Source organism: Canis lupus, chromosome 10 (assembly GCF_003254725.2).
Source record: "Canis lupus dingo isolate Sandy chromosome 10, ASM325472v2, whole genome shotgun sequence".
In the NCBI taxonomy this organism is placed as follows: domain Eukaryota; kingdom Metazoa; phylum Chordata; class Mammalia; order Carnivora; family Canidae; genus Canis; species Canis lupus.
Window position 1 is genome coordinate 38,150,884 of NC_064252.1, and position 17,776 is coordinate 38,168,659.

Genomic DNA, 17,776 nt, shown 5'->3' on the forward strand with positions numbered 1-17,776 from the left:
GCACGCGGCCACATTCTTCGAAAACGGAGGAGCCTGTGGCGGCGATTGCGCCTGCGGGGCGAGGAGGCAGAGGGGCGGGGCGCGGCGGGGCGGGGCGGGGCGGGGCGCGGCGGGGCGGGGGCGCGCGTGCGCGGCGGCTCCCCCGGCAGGAAACCCGGCGCGCGGGGGCGGGACCGCGCGGGCCGGAGGTAGGGGGCGGGGCTCTCCGCGGCCGCCGCCGCCGCCGCCGCCGCCGCCACAGCCGCCGCCGCCGCCGTCCGCGCCGCCGCGCATTGTGCAGCAGGCGGCCCCGCGCGGCAGGGCCCTGGACCGGCGCGGCTCCCGGGCATGGTGAGCAAGGCGCTGCTGCGCCTCGTGTCTGCCGTCAACCGCAGGAGGATGAAGCTGCTGCTGGGCATCGCGCTCCTCGCCTACGTCGCCTGTGAGTTCGCGCCCTCGGCGGGCAGGCGGGCGGGCGGGGAGCCCCATTCATTCCGCGGCGCCGCGGCGGCGGGGTTGGGGGCCGGGGGCGCGTGCGGCCCGGGGCGGCCTGCGGGACCGCGCGCCGCGCTCTCAGCCCGCTGGGGGCTGCGGTCCGGCCCTCCCGGTGCGCTCGTGCGGCACAGCTGCCGGCCAACTCGGGCGCAGACCGCGAGCGCCTAGGCCCGGCGGGGGGTGCTGGCCGCGGGGCTCCGGGTCGGCCGGCGCCCCCCGCCCCCGGCCCCGCCGGCCCCGCCGGCCCCGCCGGCCCCGCCGGCCCCGCGCGGAGGACTGGCGTCCACGTCGCCCCGGCAGCCGGCGATTCCCGAGCGTGCCGCGAGGACCCCTGGGCGCCGCCGCTGCCGCGCCGCCGCGTTGGGGAAGGAGGATAAAAATACTGTTGCCGTTGGCAGAGCCCCCGCTTCGCCTGTTGGCTCCGCAGGAAAATTACTCAGCACTTAACCGTTGGGGAGCCAAGGGCTGCGGCCCCCGCCGGCCCGCGGCCGCGCCCAGACGTGCGGGTGCCCCGGGTCCCGGGCAGGCGCGGCGGCGGCCGGGTGCACGCTGTGCGCCGTGTGGCTCCCGCGGCTCCCGCGGCTCCCGCGGCTCCCGGGACGCCCAGCCTCGGCCGGACCCCGGCGGACCCGCACGCGCAGGCAGCGGGTAGACCCTGTGGCATCCTAGAGGCGGGAACTGCCCTGTGCGGGCTTGCTTGCTGGGTGGTGGTGGTGGTTGTTTTCTAATCTATATGATGGGAATACATTTTAATTGTTGCTATTAATACTTTACCAACTACCACTGTTGGTCTAGAAATAGCTCCCCGTGTGAGCTCCGTTTGATTCCTAGCCACCAAAGTCTTCAATGAAACCCCCTGCTAACTGTTTGAGTTACCAAGATCTGATTCCAGAGGTGGCAGGGGACTTTAGAAAGTGACTTCAGTAGAGCTCTGGGAGGATATGTGTTATTAAGACGCAGGCTGTCCAGCCAGCACAGCCCAGCTGTTCCAGGAGGTGGAGCAGAGAAAGCTCAAGCAGGGCTCTTAGATCCTAGACAGTTTCAAGCCGGGGATGGGTGTTAGATGCCAGTAGTTTGAAAGGGAGAAAAGCTACTCTTAAGTGTTTGTAGTCAGTCTTGAGTAAGAAGAGCTGAGACTCAGGGGGAAGATCATTTAAAATTGCATAATTATTGTTATGAAACAATAATACCTAAATTTGCTGGGTGTTTACATGTGTGTGCAGGCAGGAGTCTCATTGGCTTATTCAGTTATCTCAACAACCTTAGGAAATACTGTGGTCATTCTCATTTTAGAGCTGAGGAAATTAAGACCAAGAGAAATCTACACAGATAACAAATAATAGCCAAATTTTGAACGCAGAAAGGCCAGGGAGCCCTGGGTAGAACCCATGTCTGCAGCAGCCTCAGCTTTGGTTATCGGACTTCTAAAGTTGGACAGAGGTGTTTAGAATTAATAAAGGGGGATGCAGGAAGCCATGGGAAGTTTTTCACCATTCATTCCACCGGGAAATCCTGCCAAGTCCTTAACTGTTGTCTGTGACCATGCTTGGTGTCAGGGGACGCTGAGAAGTGCCATCCTGGTCCCTGGAGCAGGGATTCTCAAACTGGAGTGTGCATCAGAATCGCCCTGAGGATTTTCAAAACGTGGAGTTTTTACCTCCCACCTCAAGTTTTTGATGGAATAGGTCTGGGATGTTGCACTTCATAGCTTCACTTGGGAAGCTGTTGCTGTGGTCTAGGAACCCCTGGCCTAGACAGTAAAGGGACCAAGAATTAGATAATCATACAAATGAGGGTTAATTTACAAATTGGTATGAAGGAAAGGAATGCCTGAGAGCTTATGAGAAGGACTCCTGAGTTACAGTAATCAGGGGCACTTGTTTCCATGATGAGTTGAGGCTCAAGCTGAGAATAAGGATGTATAGAATAGGGAGGCCTAGGAGGGAATTTGTTCCTCTGCATGTGCAGAGGTCCTGTGGCAGCCAAGAGCAGGGAGTGCTTTAGGAATGCAAAGAAGGGTAGTGTTCTTTAGAACATGAAAACAGGGTACAGTGTTGAGGCTGGCCGGCAGATGGGGGTCATATCTGGCTGGCTTGGAAGAGGCCTTGGGCCAGATTATAAAATTTGTGATTTTAGTTATGAGGGGCTGAAGAATAGGGTGGATCAGTGTTACTAATGAGCAGGGATGGTATATCCGAGACACTGCAGAAGGGGTGAAAAATGTTACAGGACTTCCGATTGGTAGTGTCCAAGGACACTGAAAATGTAAGTCAACAGGGAGCCAGCCCATTGACAATCTTGCCCTCCTTGTTAGGAGTGAAATCTCTTTGAAAAAACTGTTCACACTCCCACTTAACACACGCCCTCACGGCTAGCCCGTCCCGGTTCTGGAAGTGCATTGCCTGTTCCTCTCAAGTTCTAGTCTTTCTCATTTCTCAAAGGGTGTTTTTGTTTGTTTGTTTTTTACTGCTTGTGCCAGAGTCTCCCTTCCTATCAGTGAACATTCTGGACCATGCCTAGGGGAGTGAGCTTGTGCCCCGTGCATTGTGCACTAGAGCTCTTTTCCATGCCTGTGTTTTCTTCTCAATAAAATTCCCAATCTCCAGGACAGGAATTGTCACTTAAGTGTTTCAGCCCTTGTATCACTTGGATCAGTGCTGCTAGCTCTTTGGAAGAGCTCCGATGCCTGATTGAAAATCATGCCAACCTACTAGGCTGAGGCTCCCCAGGCAGAGGCTGAACTGGACTTACCTTTAGTGTTTTTTTTTTTTTTTTTTAACATGCATATAGTTTGAAAAGCCAAATAGTCTCTGCATGGTTTGTTGGGTAAAACAGAGTCCCTGCCTTTGTTTTTCCCCACCCAGAGGCAAGCACTTAACTTCGGTTAGCTGATTTTGGTATTTGTCTTTGTGTCATAGGATAATAGCTTGCTAATTTGTTATTTGTCCGTGTTACTTAGTGCCTTTATTCTTTGGAAGATGATGGTTTATTCTCTAAAGCTGCCCTCCTCCTCCATGTTTACATCCCTCATGTAGATATGGTGTAATTTTGAGATCAACATTTAATATATATGTGTATGACTGAACACTATTCTTATTGCTACTGAGCATGTTGTGCATGAATTTTTGTTTTTCCTGCAGCTAATAACTTTTTTTTTTCTTTCTATGTACTATTTCTGATTCAACTCCAAATGCTTGTCAGTTGTTTGCATCTTTCCCCAAATGTTCAGAGCCAGAGGACCTTTTGACTAGCACCTTCCGGAGGAAGGGCCCCCAGAGCCTTCGGACCTGCTCTGCCCGTCACAGGTGTCCTGTCCCCTGACTTCCCCTAACTTATTTCACACTTCTTTCACTTGGACATGCATTGGAGGAGAATTTTGAGACCATCATAAGTGTCTTTCTTTGCATTTAGTTGGTAGATTGATAATGCAGAATTCTAGAAAAAGATTCCTTTAGAACTTTTTAGGGATTGTCTCCTTACTTTCTGCCTTCTAATTTTTTTTAAATTTTTATTTATTTATGATAGTCACAGAGAGAGAGAGAGAGAGGCAGAGACATAGGCAGAGGGAGAAGCAGGCTCCGTGCACCGAGAGCCCAACGTGGGATTCGATCCCCGGTCTCCAGGATCGCGCCCTGGGCCAAAGGCAGGCGCTAAACCGCTGCGCCACCCAGGCATCCCTCTGCCTTCTAATGTTGACAAGTTGTTTCAGGTCTGTCCCTTTCCATGGGACTTGTGTTTTCTTTCTGGAAGATTGCAGGATCTTCTTTTGGCCCATGATAGTCATGGTTGACCACACATTTCCAGCTTTCTGCCACCCTGGCCTTGTCCTCACTCCCAGAGCTCGGTGGCCTCATGCAGTCACCATGCCCTGGAGCTGAGGCACGGGGTGCCCTGCTCCAGTTCTGGGGCCAGTGATTAATTGTGAACGTTTCCTCCTCTCTTAGTTGATAACTGGCATCATTTAAGGTGATGACACTCAGTGCGGAGCACCCCCCTCCCCTGCCTTAGAGTGACATGCCATGAGGAATGCATCATTGTTTTTAAGCGTCATAGGGTCTGGGCTTGCTTGTTGCTGCAGCTCAGCAGAGCCTGGCATGCATTTGTGCCCCTTGTGCTGGGTACTGGAGAGGCCCCTGGCAACCCAAAGACTCTTCCTTTTCAGTTCCGGGGATTTTCTTAAATAATTCTTTGCTTGTTTCACCTCCTCCATTCTGTGTTCTCTCTCCCCGGAATATCAGTATGCTGATGTAGTATTGCCTGCTCTAGGCCTTTTATTTCCTATTCTCCCCCACCCCACCCTCTTTAAAAAAGTTTTGCTCTGCTTTCTGGAAAATTCCTCTTTGTATTTTAGCACTTCTAGAGATTCTTTTTTTAATAGTATTTTTGCTATCTTTTAAAATTATTATTATTCATGAGTTCTTTTTTCTCTGGATTTAAAAGAAATTTTAAAAATGTCTTCATTTCATGTTTGTGTTCTCTTCATAGTAGTTTTGTTTGCTCATTTTTCTTTCTCGCTGAAGAGTCTCTTCCCTCCAGGTCCTTTCCCACATTTCTTGTGCGAGGCTTTCTTTGGTTTTCTGCTGGCCCTAGGTTGTTTGCTCCTGTTTCGGAGGAGTACTGTAGATCTGTCCTCTGGGCTCTGAGCTCTGGTGACAGGGCATTGCCAGGTTTCTGCTGGACGGCCCAGTGGGGACAGGGCTTCGGGTCTCAGCAGTACCTTGATCATCGTCCCAGGTGAACCTGGGGCTCCCCAGTCCAAGATGCCCTTCCTAGAGATGGAGCTGCCTGGCATCTGCTAGGGTGAGGAGTGGAGCTGCCACTCGTTCTGCTATTCAGACAGATTTGAAAGTCAGACCCCTGTTTCTGTAGCCTTGTCACCCCATTTCCACATGCACCAGTCATGACCATTCCAGACTCTCCTGACCATTCCGGCCTTCTCCGCTGCCTGCTCATCCTTCTTTTGCTCTCTAGCCACCTTCTGTTCCCCTTTTCCTGTCCACTTAGGCTTAGACCCTAAGCAAGAATGACAAAGAAGTCTACTTTCTGATGTTATAGTGAGCTTAGGAGCCATTCTTCAGCTTTTGAAAATTAGAGTTGTGATACCTTGTAATATTCAGGTATTTTTTGGTGTATCATGCATCATGTGGTAATGACACCACACTTGTGGTACCTTTCCATCCTGTTACTCTTGTTCCACTGGAGAGGAAAGCCACTAAATGGAACACTGAAACCCATCTAGAAGCATGGTATTTGCATTTGTGGGAACAGACTTCAACCTTCAACCTTCAACCTTCATCCACCAGTCTGAGTTGGGCTTCCCTTAGAATAGTTTTGCCTTAAGATAATCAACCTCACGTGACTAGGGACTGTCCTCGAGAATTCACACAGTAAATACCCACTGGCCTGCTGCTTGGGAGACATGGGGAGTTAGACTGCATCCTGATGCCAGCAGACTACTGGAAAAAAAAGGTAGGGGAAAAACAAACAGTCCAGGTGCTGGTTCCAGATTTACCTGAGCATGAGGATTAGCTCATGCTTGTTAAATGCAGGTTCTCAGGATCCTCCTGAGACCCACCAGGCAGGGACCTGAGGACCTTCCTTCCAGCCCTCCTTTGGGGTTAGGGAGGGGCATCTCAAAATGGTTTTGAGCCCTCGACATTTTATTTTAAGAATTCTCATGCCTGTTTTCTATTCTTTCTAGTGAAAGAGTATTTTGGCAAACACCCAAATACTCCCCTGCCCAGATTTACCAGCTGTTCTTTTTTTCCACATTTGTTCTTTCTCTCTGTTTTAATGTATACTTTTTTAATTTGGTGGAAATATATGAAAGCTGCAGACATAATATTGCTTTACCTTTAAGTAATATAGATCTGCTGAGACTAGAAGCATCTTCTGTAGAATCTCATACTCAAAAAACTAACATAAATGGTATTGTCCAATGTACAGTCCATGTTTGAGTTTCCACTAATGGTACCATCCGTGTCTGACAGCCTTTTCTGTTGTTGTTGTTTTAACTCTAGAATCAGTCAAGGTTTATATGTTGCATTTGGCTGTTAGTTCTCTAACTTAGTTTGATTATTCATGACCCTCACCTTTTAAGAAAAGCCCGGGCCAGTTGTCCTATAAAACGGCTTGCTTCCTAGATTCATCTGAGTGTTTCTTTACAATTAAATTCAGCTGAACTTTTTTTATACTAGTGCTTGTTGATTCGCATCCTGTCACGGTTGTCGCACTCTTCATCATATGCTAGATGCCTGGAAGGGCTGGCTTTATTTTAAAGGTGTCTTTTCCCTGCACACAGTCCTGGGGGCAGTTCTTGGGGGCTTGGAGTATCTTCTTGTCCAGCCAGTGCATTCAGCGTCCATTGGCAGTCCTTGCTTGGATCAGTTTTAACATTGGGAAATCCAAAATGCTGGTTTCTGATCCTATAAGCCCTTCTGTGTTTATTAACGTGTATTCTTCTGGAAAGAACTTGCCTCTCTCATTCATCTCTCACTTTCTGTAGTAGTTTCCTTTGCCTGCTGTAAGTAATTGCCACAAACTAGGTGGCTTTCACATGAGAGAAGGTTATTCTCTCACAATTCAGAGGCCAGAAGTCTGAAATCAATGTGCTTCTGAGGCCACTGTCCCTCTGTAGGCTCCTTTGAGCCTCCAGATGTCTTGGCTTGTGGATGCATCCCTCCATCTGCCTCTGTGGGTGGCCACATTGCCTCCTGTCTGTCACATCTCTGTGTCCTTTATGAGGACACTTGGTCCTAGACTTAGGGCCCAACTGGGTAATCTAGGATTCTCTTTTGGACTCAAGATCCTTAATTACATCCACCAGGAATCCTTTTCTAAGCAAGATCACATTCAGGGTTCCAGGGATTAGGCTGTGGACATATTTTGGAGGTATGTCTCACCTACCCCCACCTCCCTTTAAAAAAAAATCTTTGTGGACTCATAGATTCTCTGCGTCTGTGAGCACTTCCCTGGTCTCCAAATGTTCTGGGCTCTTGTTCTTTCCCTGCCCCAGACCTTGAAGTAGCCATTTCTTGAGGAAGTCCTGCTTCTTTCACTGGGAGACGTTGTTAAGGAATCAGAGCCTGTGCCCTGGTTGTGCACATCGCCATCGAGGTGTCCTTGCTCCCATCTTTTTTAGGGGACAGAGCCAGGAAACATACACACTTTTTCCAATCATGAGTTTATACACATGCACCCAGTTTAAATCCTAACAGGTTTCTTCCTTACCTTCCCCCATTCCATATTGTTGTGTTCTTTTTGCCACTGTGAAAATCTCATTTCTGACATCAGTAAAAAATCGTTAGCTCTCTACTACTGTACAGACAGAATGGTTTGGGAATTACTATGTCAGTACTACTACTGACAACAAACTTCACCGAATTCAAGATTTCTTTGTAGTTCTTTTTTATCCTCAGAAAATATGACCCACTGAGGATGTGCAGTTATTGTGTCCAAAAGCTCCTTGTAATAATTTTTTTTTTAATGCCTGATACAAGTCAGACTCATTTCTTGGTAGGTGTCAATTTTCTTCTTTCTGATAAAGTATTTAAACCATATACCTGGTTCAAAAGTCAAAGTACCTAAAAAATTAGCAGCCTTTTGGGGAAATCTGGAGCCTTCCGCACCCTTTCGATATATTTTGTCCATCTTACTGCAAATGTTGGCCTTAGTCTGTGGATGCTTGCCCTTTCTTTGGGTTTTACTCAGCAGGTAGCATCCTGTGCAGACTCCTTGCCTCCCTTCCTGGAGAGCGAGCGTGCTGTGTGTGTGCAAACAGATGCCCCTGTGCTGTTGTACAACTGTAGTACTCCTGTGTGCATGCACCTGTCTCCTACAGAAGGCATTTCAGTGATTTCAGATATGTTGCTGTCACAAGGACCGCCACAACAGGGAAACTTGTGCTCATGTTCCCACCAGGGTCACAAGCAGCTGGTTCCCCTCAGCCTCCCCAGCAGAGCTTTGGGCAAACATTTGCTTTTTCACCAGGCTGAAAAATGGCATCTGTTTTAATTTGCGTTTCTCTTATTGTGAGTGTCATGAAGCATCTTTTGAAATGTTCAAGAGCTATTAATATCTCTTCTTCGGAGAACTGTTGATGGATTTGCTCATTTTTCTGTTGAGTTGCTGGTTCTCTTTTCCACTCATTTTTTATTTCAAATAGACTCCGTAAGTATCATGGGTCTTGAACTCATGACCGGGAGATCAAGAATCACATCTTCCTCTGTCTGAGCCTGCTAGGCACCTCTCTTTTCCACTGCTTTTTAAGAACTTTTTATGTATATGTTAGCTGTCCTGTGTGAAGTGAACGGTGATTACTTTCTCATGCCTGGTATGGTGTGGAGAAAAATATATTTGGTCTCTGTCCCCTATTCTTGGCGCAGGGTCCCCTGGGTAGCCAGGATGGGGCTGGTCATGAGAAGGACCAGCCGTCTGCTTAGAGGGTTGGCACTTTGGCCCCCCATCCACCAATCTTCAGGAAGAAAATGCAGTGCTGGAGGTTGAGCTCTACAGAAACCTGAGCAGTGGGATTTGTTGAGCTCCCCAGTTTTTGAACACAAGGGGTTACTGAGAGAGTGGTATGCCAGAATGCTCATAGAAGCTCCAGGCTCCTCCCTGTACCTTGCCCTGAGAAATGCAAGCAGGGATTGGGAAGGAATGGGAATCCCCTCAAGGCCCAGGGGTTGGTACTTTAGAGGATGGATAGGATTTGGACAGTAGAGTTGAAGGCACAGGTGCCAGCATGACTATGGGCATGGAGGTGACAGGGTGCACAGAGCAGGCCCTTCTGGTGCTTAAAGGCAGCATTTGAAGTCTGCCTCCACATAAACTTTATTCAGTGAGATGCGTAAACTTTTGATCAAAATTCGTGCAGCTGAGAAGGTAGAGATTTTGATGAATATATTTCAGAACACACAAACATTAGGGCAGGGCCAAAGAGAAACAGTTTTGCATTTGAGGCAGCCCATCTAGCCTGGATGTTGCACTCTGCCAGGTGCATCCCCCTGTTTTGTGTAGATGCACTGCCGGGTTTTCGGCCTGGTATGTGGTACTGCTGAGTAGGCCAGGAAGTCAAGAGCCTGGTTGTTGTGACGTCGAAGAGCTTTCATGAGTAGATGTTTAACATGCAGGCCCGGTTGCCAGATTCTCCATGAGTGTTGAATGCACATTAATGCCTGCTTCCCCCTTTTTGTTTTCTTGCTTTATGTTCTGCACATGTTTGGATCTTAGGAGCTCCTGAAGGATACAAGTGGGGAGAATGATTCAGGATTGGCCCTTTTTGGAGAAGGGCGGTTTCACTTGCCTTCATTCAGCTCATTCTGTGCCTTGGGGACAGTCATCTAACCCTGCTGTTTCATTTTTATGCACTTATAACATGGAATGCTGTGTTCTTTTATACTTGGCAGGTAATAGTACTTTTTAAAAACAGCTATGAGGAATTGAAAGAATTTCTTTCAAGAAATAGTAGCTTCAGTTGATGAGCCACCTGGAAGAACAGATGTTTCCAGGTGTGAGTGTGAGAAAGTGACCTCTGGGGAGGGATTGTCCTCACGGAGGAAGGGCAGTGACAGTGGACAAACAGGTGCACCCTGGAGGTGGGGCAAGGTGTTCTTTCCCTCCCTTTGATTCAGAAGGGCAAGGAGTGAATTTCAAGGGAATAATCCATGAATTTCTTTGAGTTTTTAGTTAAGCTTTCTATTTTTCTAACCAAAAGAAACTAGTGCCTTTATAGCAGCACCAGCAAACAGTTGAATCCTTTTATTGTATCTTTTTCAGAGTCTAAACATCTTGGAAAATGAAAACAATTTTGTTAGGGTAGTGAGACCTTGGAATTTTATTCTTAGTATCTTTGAACATTTTTATACTCTTTCTGAAAACAAATATGCTGTTTCTAAATTAGAATTCAGTTGACATATGTAATATAAGTGATCTGAGTTTCGTTTATTTATCTATTTATTTATTTTTAAAGGTCTTATTTATTTCATTTCGGGAGGGAGTGCTCACTTAGGGGTGGGAGGGGCAGAGGGAGAGGCTGGAGAGAGAATCCCAAGTTGACTCTCCACTGAGTGGGGAGCCTGACATGGGGCTCGATCTCACAACTCTGAGATCATGACCTGAGCCCAAACCAGGAGTCCCGATGTTTAACCGACTAAGCTACCCAGGCACCCCTCTTTATTTATTTTTGAAGGGTGAGCAGACAGCCGTCTTATATCAGCAACAGAAGATTGAAGGGGTAGGATGGCTCCATTGGAATCAAGTGAAAGAATCACATTAATCTGATGCTCTCAGGGGCCAGTGACAGGCCTTGTAGAAATGGTTACTAGCCGTGAATGATAAGGGCCATAAATGGTGGTTCTCCTTGTAACTTGCATGCAGCCAAATCAGGATCTTAGATCTCGTCTGCCTCTTAGGTTTTTTTTTTTTTTTCTTAATTTTTTATTTTTTTAAAAGAATTCTATTCTGATTCTTTGCTCTCCTTAGTCCCAATACACCTTAATTATTTAAAAGACATAATTTCTATCCTAGGCTCTCAAAGCAATGAAAAGCCCCCTCTCCCTGCCTCTGCCACTGATGCAGGTGCTGAAATTCAGGTTGAGGAGTGACTGACTTTGATAATGCTACTGTCTTGCAATGAGGCATGGGAGGAGGATAATCTCCCCATTTTGTAGATGGGGAAACTGAGGCAGAGAATGGTTATGTGACCTGCCCTGGCTCTTAATCTGGTACTCCATGGTGGTGTGGAGAGACCCAAAGGAACCCGAAGGCTGCACCTACCTCATTTCGTAGCTTCTGTGTTGACTTTTAGTGACATTTGTCCTGAAAGAACGTTTCACTTCGAAGCAGTCCCAACGAGGTACCTCCAAGGTGGAGGGAGCAGGAAAGTATTTTAGGGGACCCCACTCCTGGCATTGCCCTTGTCTTAGTGGCTGGTTGACTGGCTTCTGGTTCTCCCCTTTGACCCTGCTGTGCAAAACCCCTTTTTCTTTATGACTCTAACCTGGCTGGTGAGCATGGTGGGCCCAGGTGGCTACTGGGCAGCTTGTCTGCCCTGGAGCTCTTCAGCCTCGATGCCCTTGCTTGGGTAGTTGGAAGGCAGGTCCTTCTGTCCTAGCAGCAATGTCCTGTCCAGGCCAGGTGCTGAGTTGGCAATGCTTGCAGCCCTTCTGAGCCAGAGTGGCAAGTCTTGTACCTGCACCTGCCTGGCTCACCTGCCCAATCCCCCACTACTGAGCACCTGAGGCCTTCTGAGCCTCTAGGGCACCTGTCCCCCATGTGCTCCAAACACTTCCCCCACCCCACACACCTGCCACTCACTCTTACCCTTCCCCCTTCCCATACTCCCACCTCACTATATTAGTCCTGGTACTCCCCTCATTGTCTGCTCACTTCCCTCTTCCTCTCTGCCCCCCCCCCCCATTCTAACCGCTTTGTCTAAGGAACACCTCCTCACTATCCTCCTATCCCCTTATCTCCTTTCCTGCTTTCCTCCCCACTCCCCCATCCAGTCCCTCCTACTCCCATCTCTTTCCCTCCCTCCCTCCCTGCTCTCACCCGTGCAACACCCCCCCACACACACACACACACCCTGGTCTGGCTCCCCACATATGTACCTTTTATCTTGTTCTCCGGGACTGTGCCATCCCTGACAAAGGCTGTGGACAGAAGCCTGGCATTTTCCAGCCTGTTAGGGTGACGTGCGGACACAGCCGTTGGACAGCCACCCCAGCAATGGAAAACCAGCGCACTCATCTCAAGCACACCTGGCTGCAGTCTTGGTGATGCCCGTGGGCACTGTGCTGGGAGATGTCCCTCCTCAATCCCTCGTGTACCTTTTTTCCCTCTCCACCCTTTCAAATACAAAATGAAAAGGCCAACTTAAAAGCATCATCAAGATTTTTAAAGTTCCCATTTAAAACTAAATAATTTGTAAATAGGAAAATAGTGTACTCAGTGTGGAAAAACTAGAGAATGAAATACAAAAATAAAATCCTAGTTCTCACAGTTTTAGCATATTAAACTGCCTTCCCATACAGAAATAGTGATGTCTCTTCATTTTTAATGAGGGCTTTCTTTTTATAGTAAAGTTTTATAATTTCTTTTATACAGGTTTTATATTTGTGAAGTTTATCAGGTTTCTCTGTAGCATTCTGATCCAGTAGCAAATACGTTATTAACAAAGCAACTTTTTTTTTTTTTCAAAGCAACTTTTAACATCAGGCTGCAAAGTTACCCCCAAAACAGTATTCAGTTTTAAAAATATTTCTCCTTTGTGCTTTGCACGAATCCTTATATATACACATATTCTCTTTCTGTCTTGCTCTTACTCATAGTGTTCTACTTTCCAAAAAAGGTTACTACACCTTTGTGTGTTACGTCATATCTTCACATTCTGGATTTGGTCATACGATGGCTCCTTTCTTCATTTATTATTTTTTTAATTTTTATTTATTTATGATAGTCACAGAGAGAGAGAGAGAGGCAGAGACACAGGCAGAGGGAGAAGCAGGCTCCATGCACCGGGAGCCCGACGTGGGATTCGAACCCGGGTCTCCAGGATCGCGCCCTGGGCCAAAGACAGGCGCTAAACCGCTGCGCCACCCAGGGATCCCCCTTTCTTCATTTAGAAGTTGTGCTGTGCAGTCTGAATTTTCCTTTTCTTCCTACCTACTTTAAAAAAAATTCTTTTTTCTGCTGTTCTTTGCCTTCAGCATTCTGAAAATAGATTTATCAGCATTTACTCTCAGAACTTCATCAGTGGTGTCCATTGGAATTTAGTTGAAAAAGGAAGCGCATGTACAGAGCTGTTGCCCTGTCAGTTTTCAGCAGATTCATCATCCACTAGGCAGCAGATGTTTATTGAGTGGCCTGCTCTGTGCTGGGACTGGAAATGTGTGCTTTCTCCTGACTTCTGTTTCCACCAGGAAGTGGGAAGTGATTGGTCAGAAGGGAAGAGCATGGACGGAGTCTATTTCAGAGTGAATCCAAGGGAAGTGAAGTCCCTGCTTGTGCTGTAAGCTTCCTGGGCTGTATGTAACCCAGGTGGTAGAGGTGGTACAGGCGATGCTTTAATCCCTGCAGCCTGAGGCGGGGCTGGGCTGGGCTGGACAGGATTCGCCCTTTGTTGCTCTCCTTTTTCTTTAATGAATGTTTCTTCTTGTCAGAAAACTAAGAAGATGCCTTTATTTGGTAGCCTCGGGGGACGTCTATTTTCATTTTCTACTGCCGCACTTGCTTAGGTTGGGCCTACTGTCTCTTTAAGTGGGTGAAAAAAAGCGAAAAAAATAATGTGGCAACTTCTATTCTTGCTAGGTATACATCTATGCCTATATACGCCTATATACATCTGTTGGTATCTGTGAAGTTGCAGGAGAGGAGAAGGGGAGAAGGAGAGTCCACTTCTTGTCACTTCTGTCTCTTATGATTTGAAGAATCTCATGTTTGCCTTCTGGGGTGGTCTGGCATTTTTCTATCTTTTTTGTACCTGTTTCTCTAAACTTGATACTACTGTCTAGTACAGATTAAGCAGCTTTTGAATGTTTAATTAAATAGTAGTACTGTGCAGTAGAACTTGAGAATATGTTTGAGTGGAACATGCTTACAGATGTATTGGTGTCCTGTTGTGAAAATGCAAAAGTGATTTTCTCAGGTGAAGATTTGGAGACGGAATGCATCTTAATTCCAGCTGCAAGAAACAGACACACATAGACGTTATGACATAGGGTAAATAGCTTGGTAGCTTTCTGTTGGTAGATGGTTGCCTCTCAGTACTGCCTTAAATTGAAGAACCTGGAGGAAACCAAGCTTTGTGGTTAGGAGTAAGTTACAGTTTGCATACTAAGGTGCAGAGGGCATTCATATCTTTTATGTGTTTTGGTACTGAGTTTTACATCACAGTTTTAACAGTTTAACAATATGGAAGCATTTGGAAGATGCCTTTCCCTCTTCTTCCTCCTTCCAGCTAACCCTGTTTCCCTTCCTGTCAGTCACTGGTTGACATTTTAGTATATATGAATGAGTCTGTATGGTTTCCTCTGCATTATGAATTCATGAAATATATTTAGGTACTTTTAAAATGTGAATGGTTTTATACCACGGATTTTTCTGTGATTTGCATTTGTACTTAATATATGGAGAAGAATGGTAGATGTATATCATGGGTTGTCCTCACTTAAAGGAAGATTTTGCGTGGCCGAGGCTTTCTTTTTTTTTTTTTTTTTTTTTAAGATTTTATTTATTTATTCATGAGAGACACAGAGGCAGAGACACAGGCAGAGGAAGAAGCAGGCTCCCTGTGGGGAGCAGGATGTGGGACTCAATCCTGAGACCCTGGGATCACGCCCTGAGAAGGCAGATGCTCAACCACTGAGCCACCCAGGCATCCCTCAATGGGAGAGCTCTTTTCCTTCAAATTTGTTCTTAGAGCCTTTTTGAATAAAAGTGACACCTATTAAGGATAACTCAATGTTTTAGAATTTTAAACCTTTACCTGAAAGACTGTTTTGGGTTTTCAAGGTCAGTGTGTGGAATTTCTGTTGGAATTTTCATTCTGCATAGTGTTTATGTTGCAGAGTAAATACATGGGATAGAAAGAACAGAAGATCTTGACCTTGACCTCAGAGATCTAGTTGGGGAGGGGCAGACAGAAGCAGGTATAAGGCTCTGCAGTGGTGTGAAGGGTCAGAGAGGGCATCTGAGGGATGAGAAGGCACATGTAGGGCTTGGAAAGACCATAGAACAGAGCCACCTGGCCCAGAGAGGTGGAGGGGTAGGGAAGGCCTCTGTGAAAAGGTGAAGAACGGGGCAGGATTTGAAGTCAGCAAGTGCAGTGCACTCTGACATGGGGGTTCAGTGTTTGAACATGGGGGAGGGGAGCATGAGAGAGGGCAGTGAGTCATGGGAGGTGAGGCTGGAGGGGGCTGCAGAGGGGTACTTGGGCATCCTGCCCAGGAGCATAGGAGGAGCCCTGGGATTGGCTTCTGCTTGGAGAGGGGACTCCTCCTAGGCCTCGAGCATGGGGTGCCAGGGGGGAGCACTGGACAACCTTTGGGGAGAAAGTCAGATGCCGTGATTATGCCAGGGCTTTGTGGTACAGAGTGACAGTGACACGGAGTCTCTGTCCTTAGGTGTGCCGAGTCAAGCTCATGGGGACCGGGTCCTAAGCAAGCTTTATCTCAGCAGCATCTTGCTTTCTATCAGAGATGAGAACATCTATGATAAGGTGCTGATTACTTCATAGTTGGGAAGCACAAATACAATGTAAGAATCGCCCAGTCAGGGATCCCTGGGTGGCGCAGTGGTTTGGCACCTGCCTTTGGCCCAGGGCGCGATCCTGGAGACCCGGGATCGAATCCCACATCGGGCTCCTGGTGCATGGAGCCTGCTTCTTCCTCTGTCTGTGTCTCTGCCTCTCTCTCCGTGTGTGACTATCATAAATAAAAAAAAAAAAAAAAAAAAAAAAAAAGAATCGCCCAGTCAGTGGGGTAGGAAGGCTGGGGAAGATTGCTTGTTGTATTCAGAACTGCACTGAGGGATCCCTGGGTGGCGCAGCGGTTTAGCGCCTGCCTTTGGCCCAGGGCGCGATCCTGGAGACCCGGGATCGAATCCCACGTCGGGCTCCCGGTGCATGGAGCCTGCTTCTCCCTCTGCCTGTGTCTCTGCCTCTCTCTCTCTCTCTCTCTCTCTCACTGTGTGCCTATCATAAATAAAAAAAAAAAAAAAAAAAAAAGAACTGCACTGACCTGCTGGGACAGTTGATGGAGGTGTGGGGGCCAGGGTGCTGGGGATGAGGGCATCTTGCAGGGCTGGCATTAGGCATTAGGGTGGGGGACGATGTGTCCTTGGAACCCTTCACATGGGGGCAGTGGAAGAAATTCTGGAATATAAATATATACACACACTTTCTACCTCAGCCTTTACAATGTGTATATCCATATATATGGGGAACTGGGGTGCATGCTCAGGGGTTTCGATCACTGTAGCCGGCAGTCAGGATGGTTTGGTGAGCTTGGAAATCTTGAGCAGGAACATGGCAAAGCCAGCAGCTTTCAAGGCGGGACACCTGGTGCCTGCCAGGTGAGTGAGTGAATGAGAGTGCTCCATGAAGGTGGAGGAAATGGGAGGGCAGAGGGGGAGGGTTTCTGGTCCTGGTGGTGCAGTGGCCAGAGCCCAGGGTTGGAGTAGGGCATGAAGCAAAGGGTCGGGCCTCGTCAGAGCTGGCCTGGGAAGGGAGGGTGGGCACATCTAGAAGTGTGGAGGGAGTGTCCGCAGGTGGCTTACTTGGACATTGTTGAACTCTTGTCCTCTTAACAAAACACGGGGTGTCCTAGGAGGATTTGAGCATGGCAGAGCAACAGAGGTTGGCGGTTTCCTGCAGTCTCGGATTGTAGGTGAATCGGCGTCACCCAAGGGCCTCATTGAAACCTGAGGATAGGGATCCCTGGGTGGCACAGCGGTTTGGCGCCTGCCTTTGGCCCAGGGCGTGATCCTGGAGATGAATCCCACGTCGGGCTCCCAGTGCATGGAGCCTGCTTCTCCCTCTGCCTATGTCTCTGCCTCTCTCTCTCTGTATGACTATCATAAATAAATTAATTAATTAATTAAAAAAAAAAAAAAGAAACCTGAGGATTTGTGCCTCACCCAGAGGCCTCATTAAAACCTGAGGACTCGTGCCTACCTGGAGTTTCTGATTTAGGCGACCTCGGCAGGCAAGAGGATCTGCATTCCTGACAAGGTCCCCGTGACGCTCCTGCCACCGCTCCCGGGACACACTTTGTGGAGCTCTGTTTTAAATAACCTTTTGTCCTGTGTGTGGATCAGAGGGTCCCTGTGGAAGAGAGTTTGTCTTATCCAGGCTTTTAAACCAGAGTGGTGGAGTTCCTTGACAAGATGGTTGAGTAAATGGTTTTGGATTCTGGGTTTTTCTCACTTAGCAGTTTGGGGGATTTTAATAGGTCACCGTGTGCTTTGTAAGCCATGAAGCTGCCATGCCTGGAATGGACAGAAGCAACTTTGTCCTCTTCAGACCTAAAAAACTGTATTTCAGACTTGCTTTTTGTGAGTTGTAGAAATTAAAATAATGCAGAAGGTATAAAGACGTCTTACCCCAAGTCTCTCAGATTTCTTCTGTGAAGGCACTTTCATGTTTTTTAAGCATGTATATAGTTTTTAAAAGGAAAAAATTGATTCTATTAAATTTCTGTTCTAAATATCAGCAGTTTTACATGTAATAAAGATTCTTAAAAAAAAAAAAAGATTCTTTGGAGGACCATATGTCTGCTGCAAAGCCCATAGTTTCTTGCTT

At 47.6% G+C, this 17,776-nt stretch overlaps 1 protein-coding gene across 2 annotated transcripts in view; it reads left to right on the forward strand.

Moving 5' to 3' along the window:
- The first annotated feature begins 203 nt into the window (after positions 1 to 203).
- UXS1 (UDP-glucuronate decarboxylase 1) overlaps positions 204 to 17,776 on the forward strand; it is a 93,467-nt gene continuing 75,894 nt past the window's right edge. For both annotated transcript variants that reach the window (XM_025462909.3, XM_025462916.3), the window contains exon 1: positions 204 to 421. In XM_025462909.3, the coding sequence (XP_025318694.1) occupies positions 328 to 421 (94 nt within the window). In that variant the 5' untranslated portion in view covers positions 204 to 327. The remainder of the gene's footprint in view (positions 422 to 17,776) is intronic.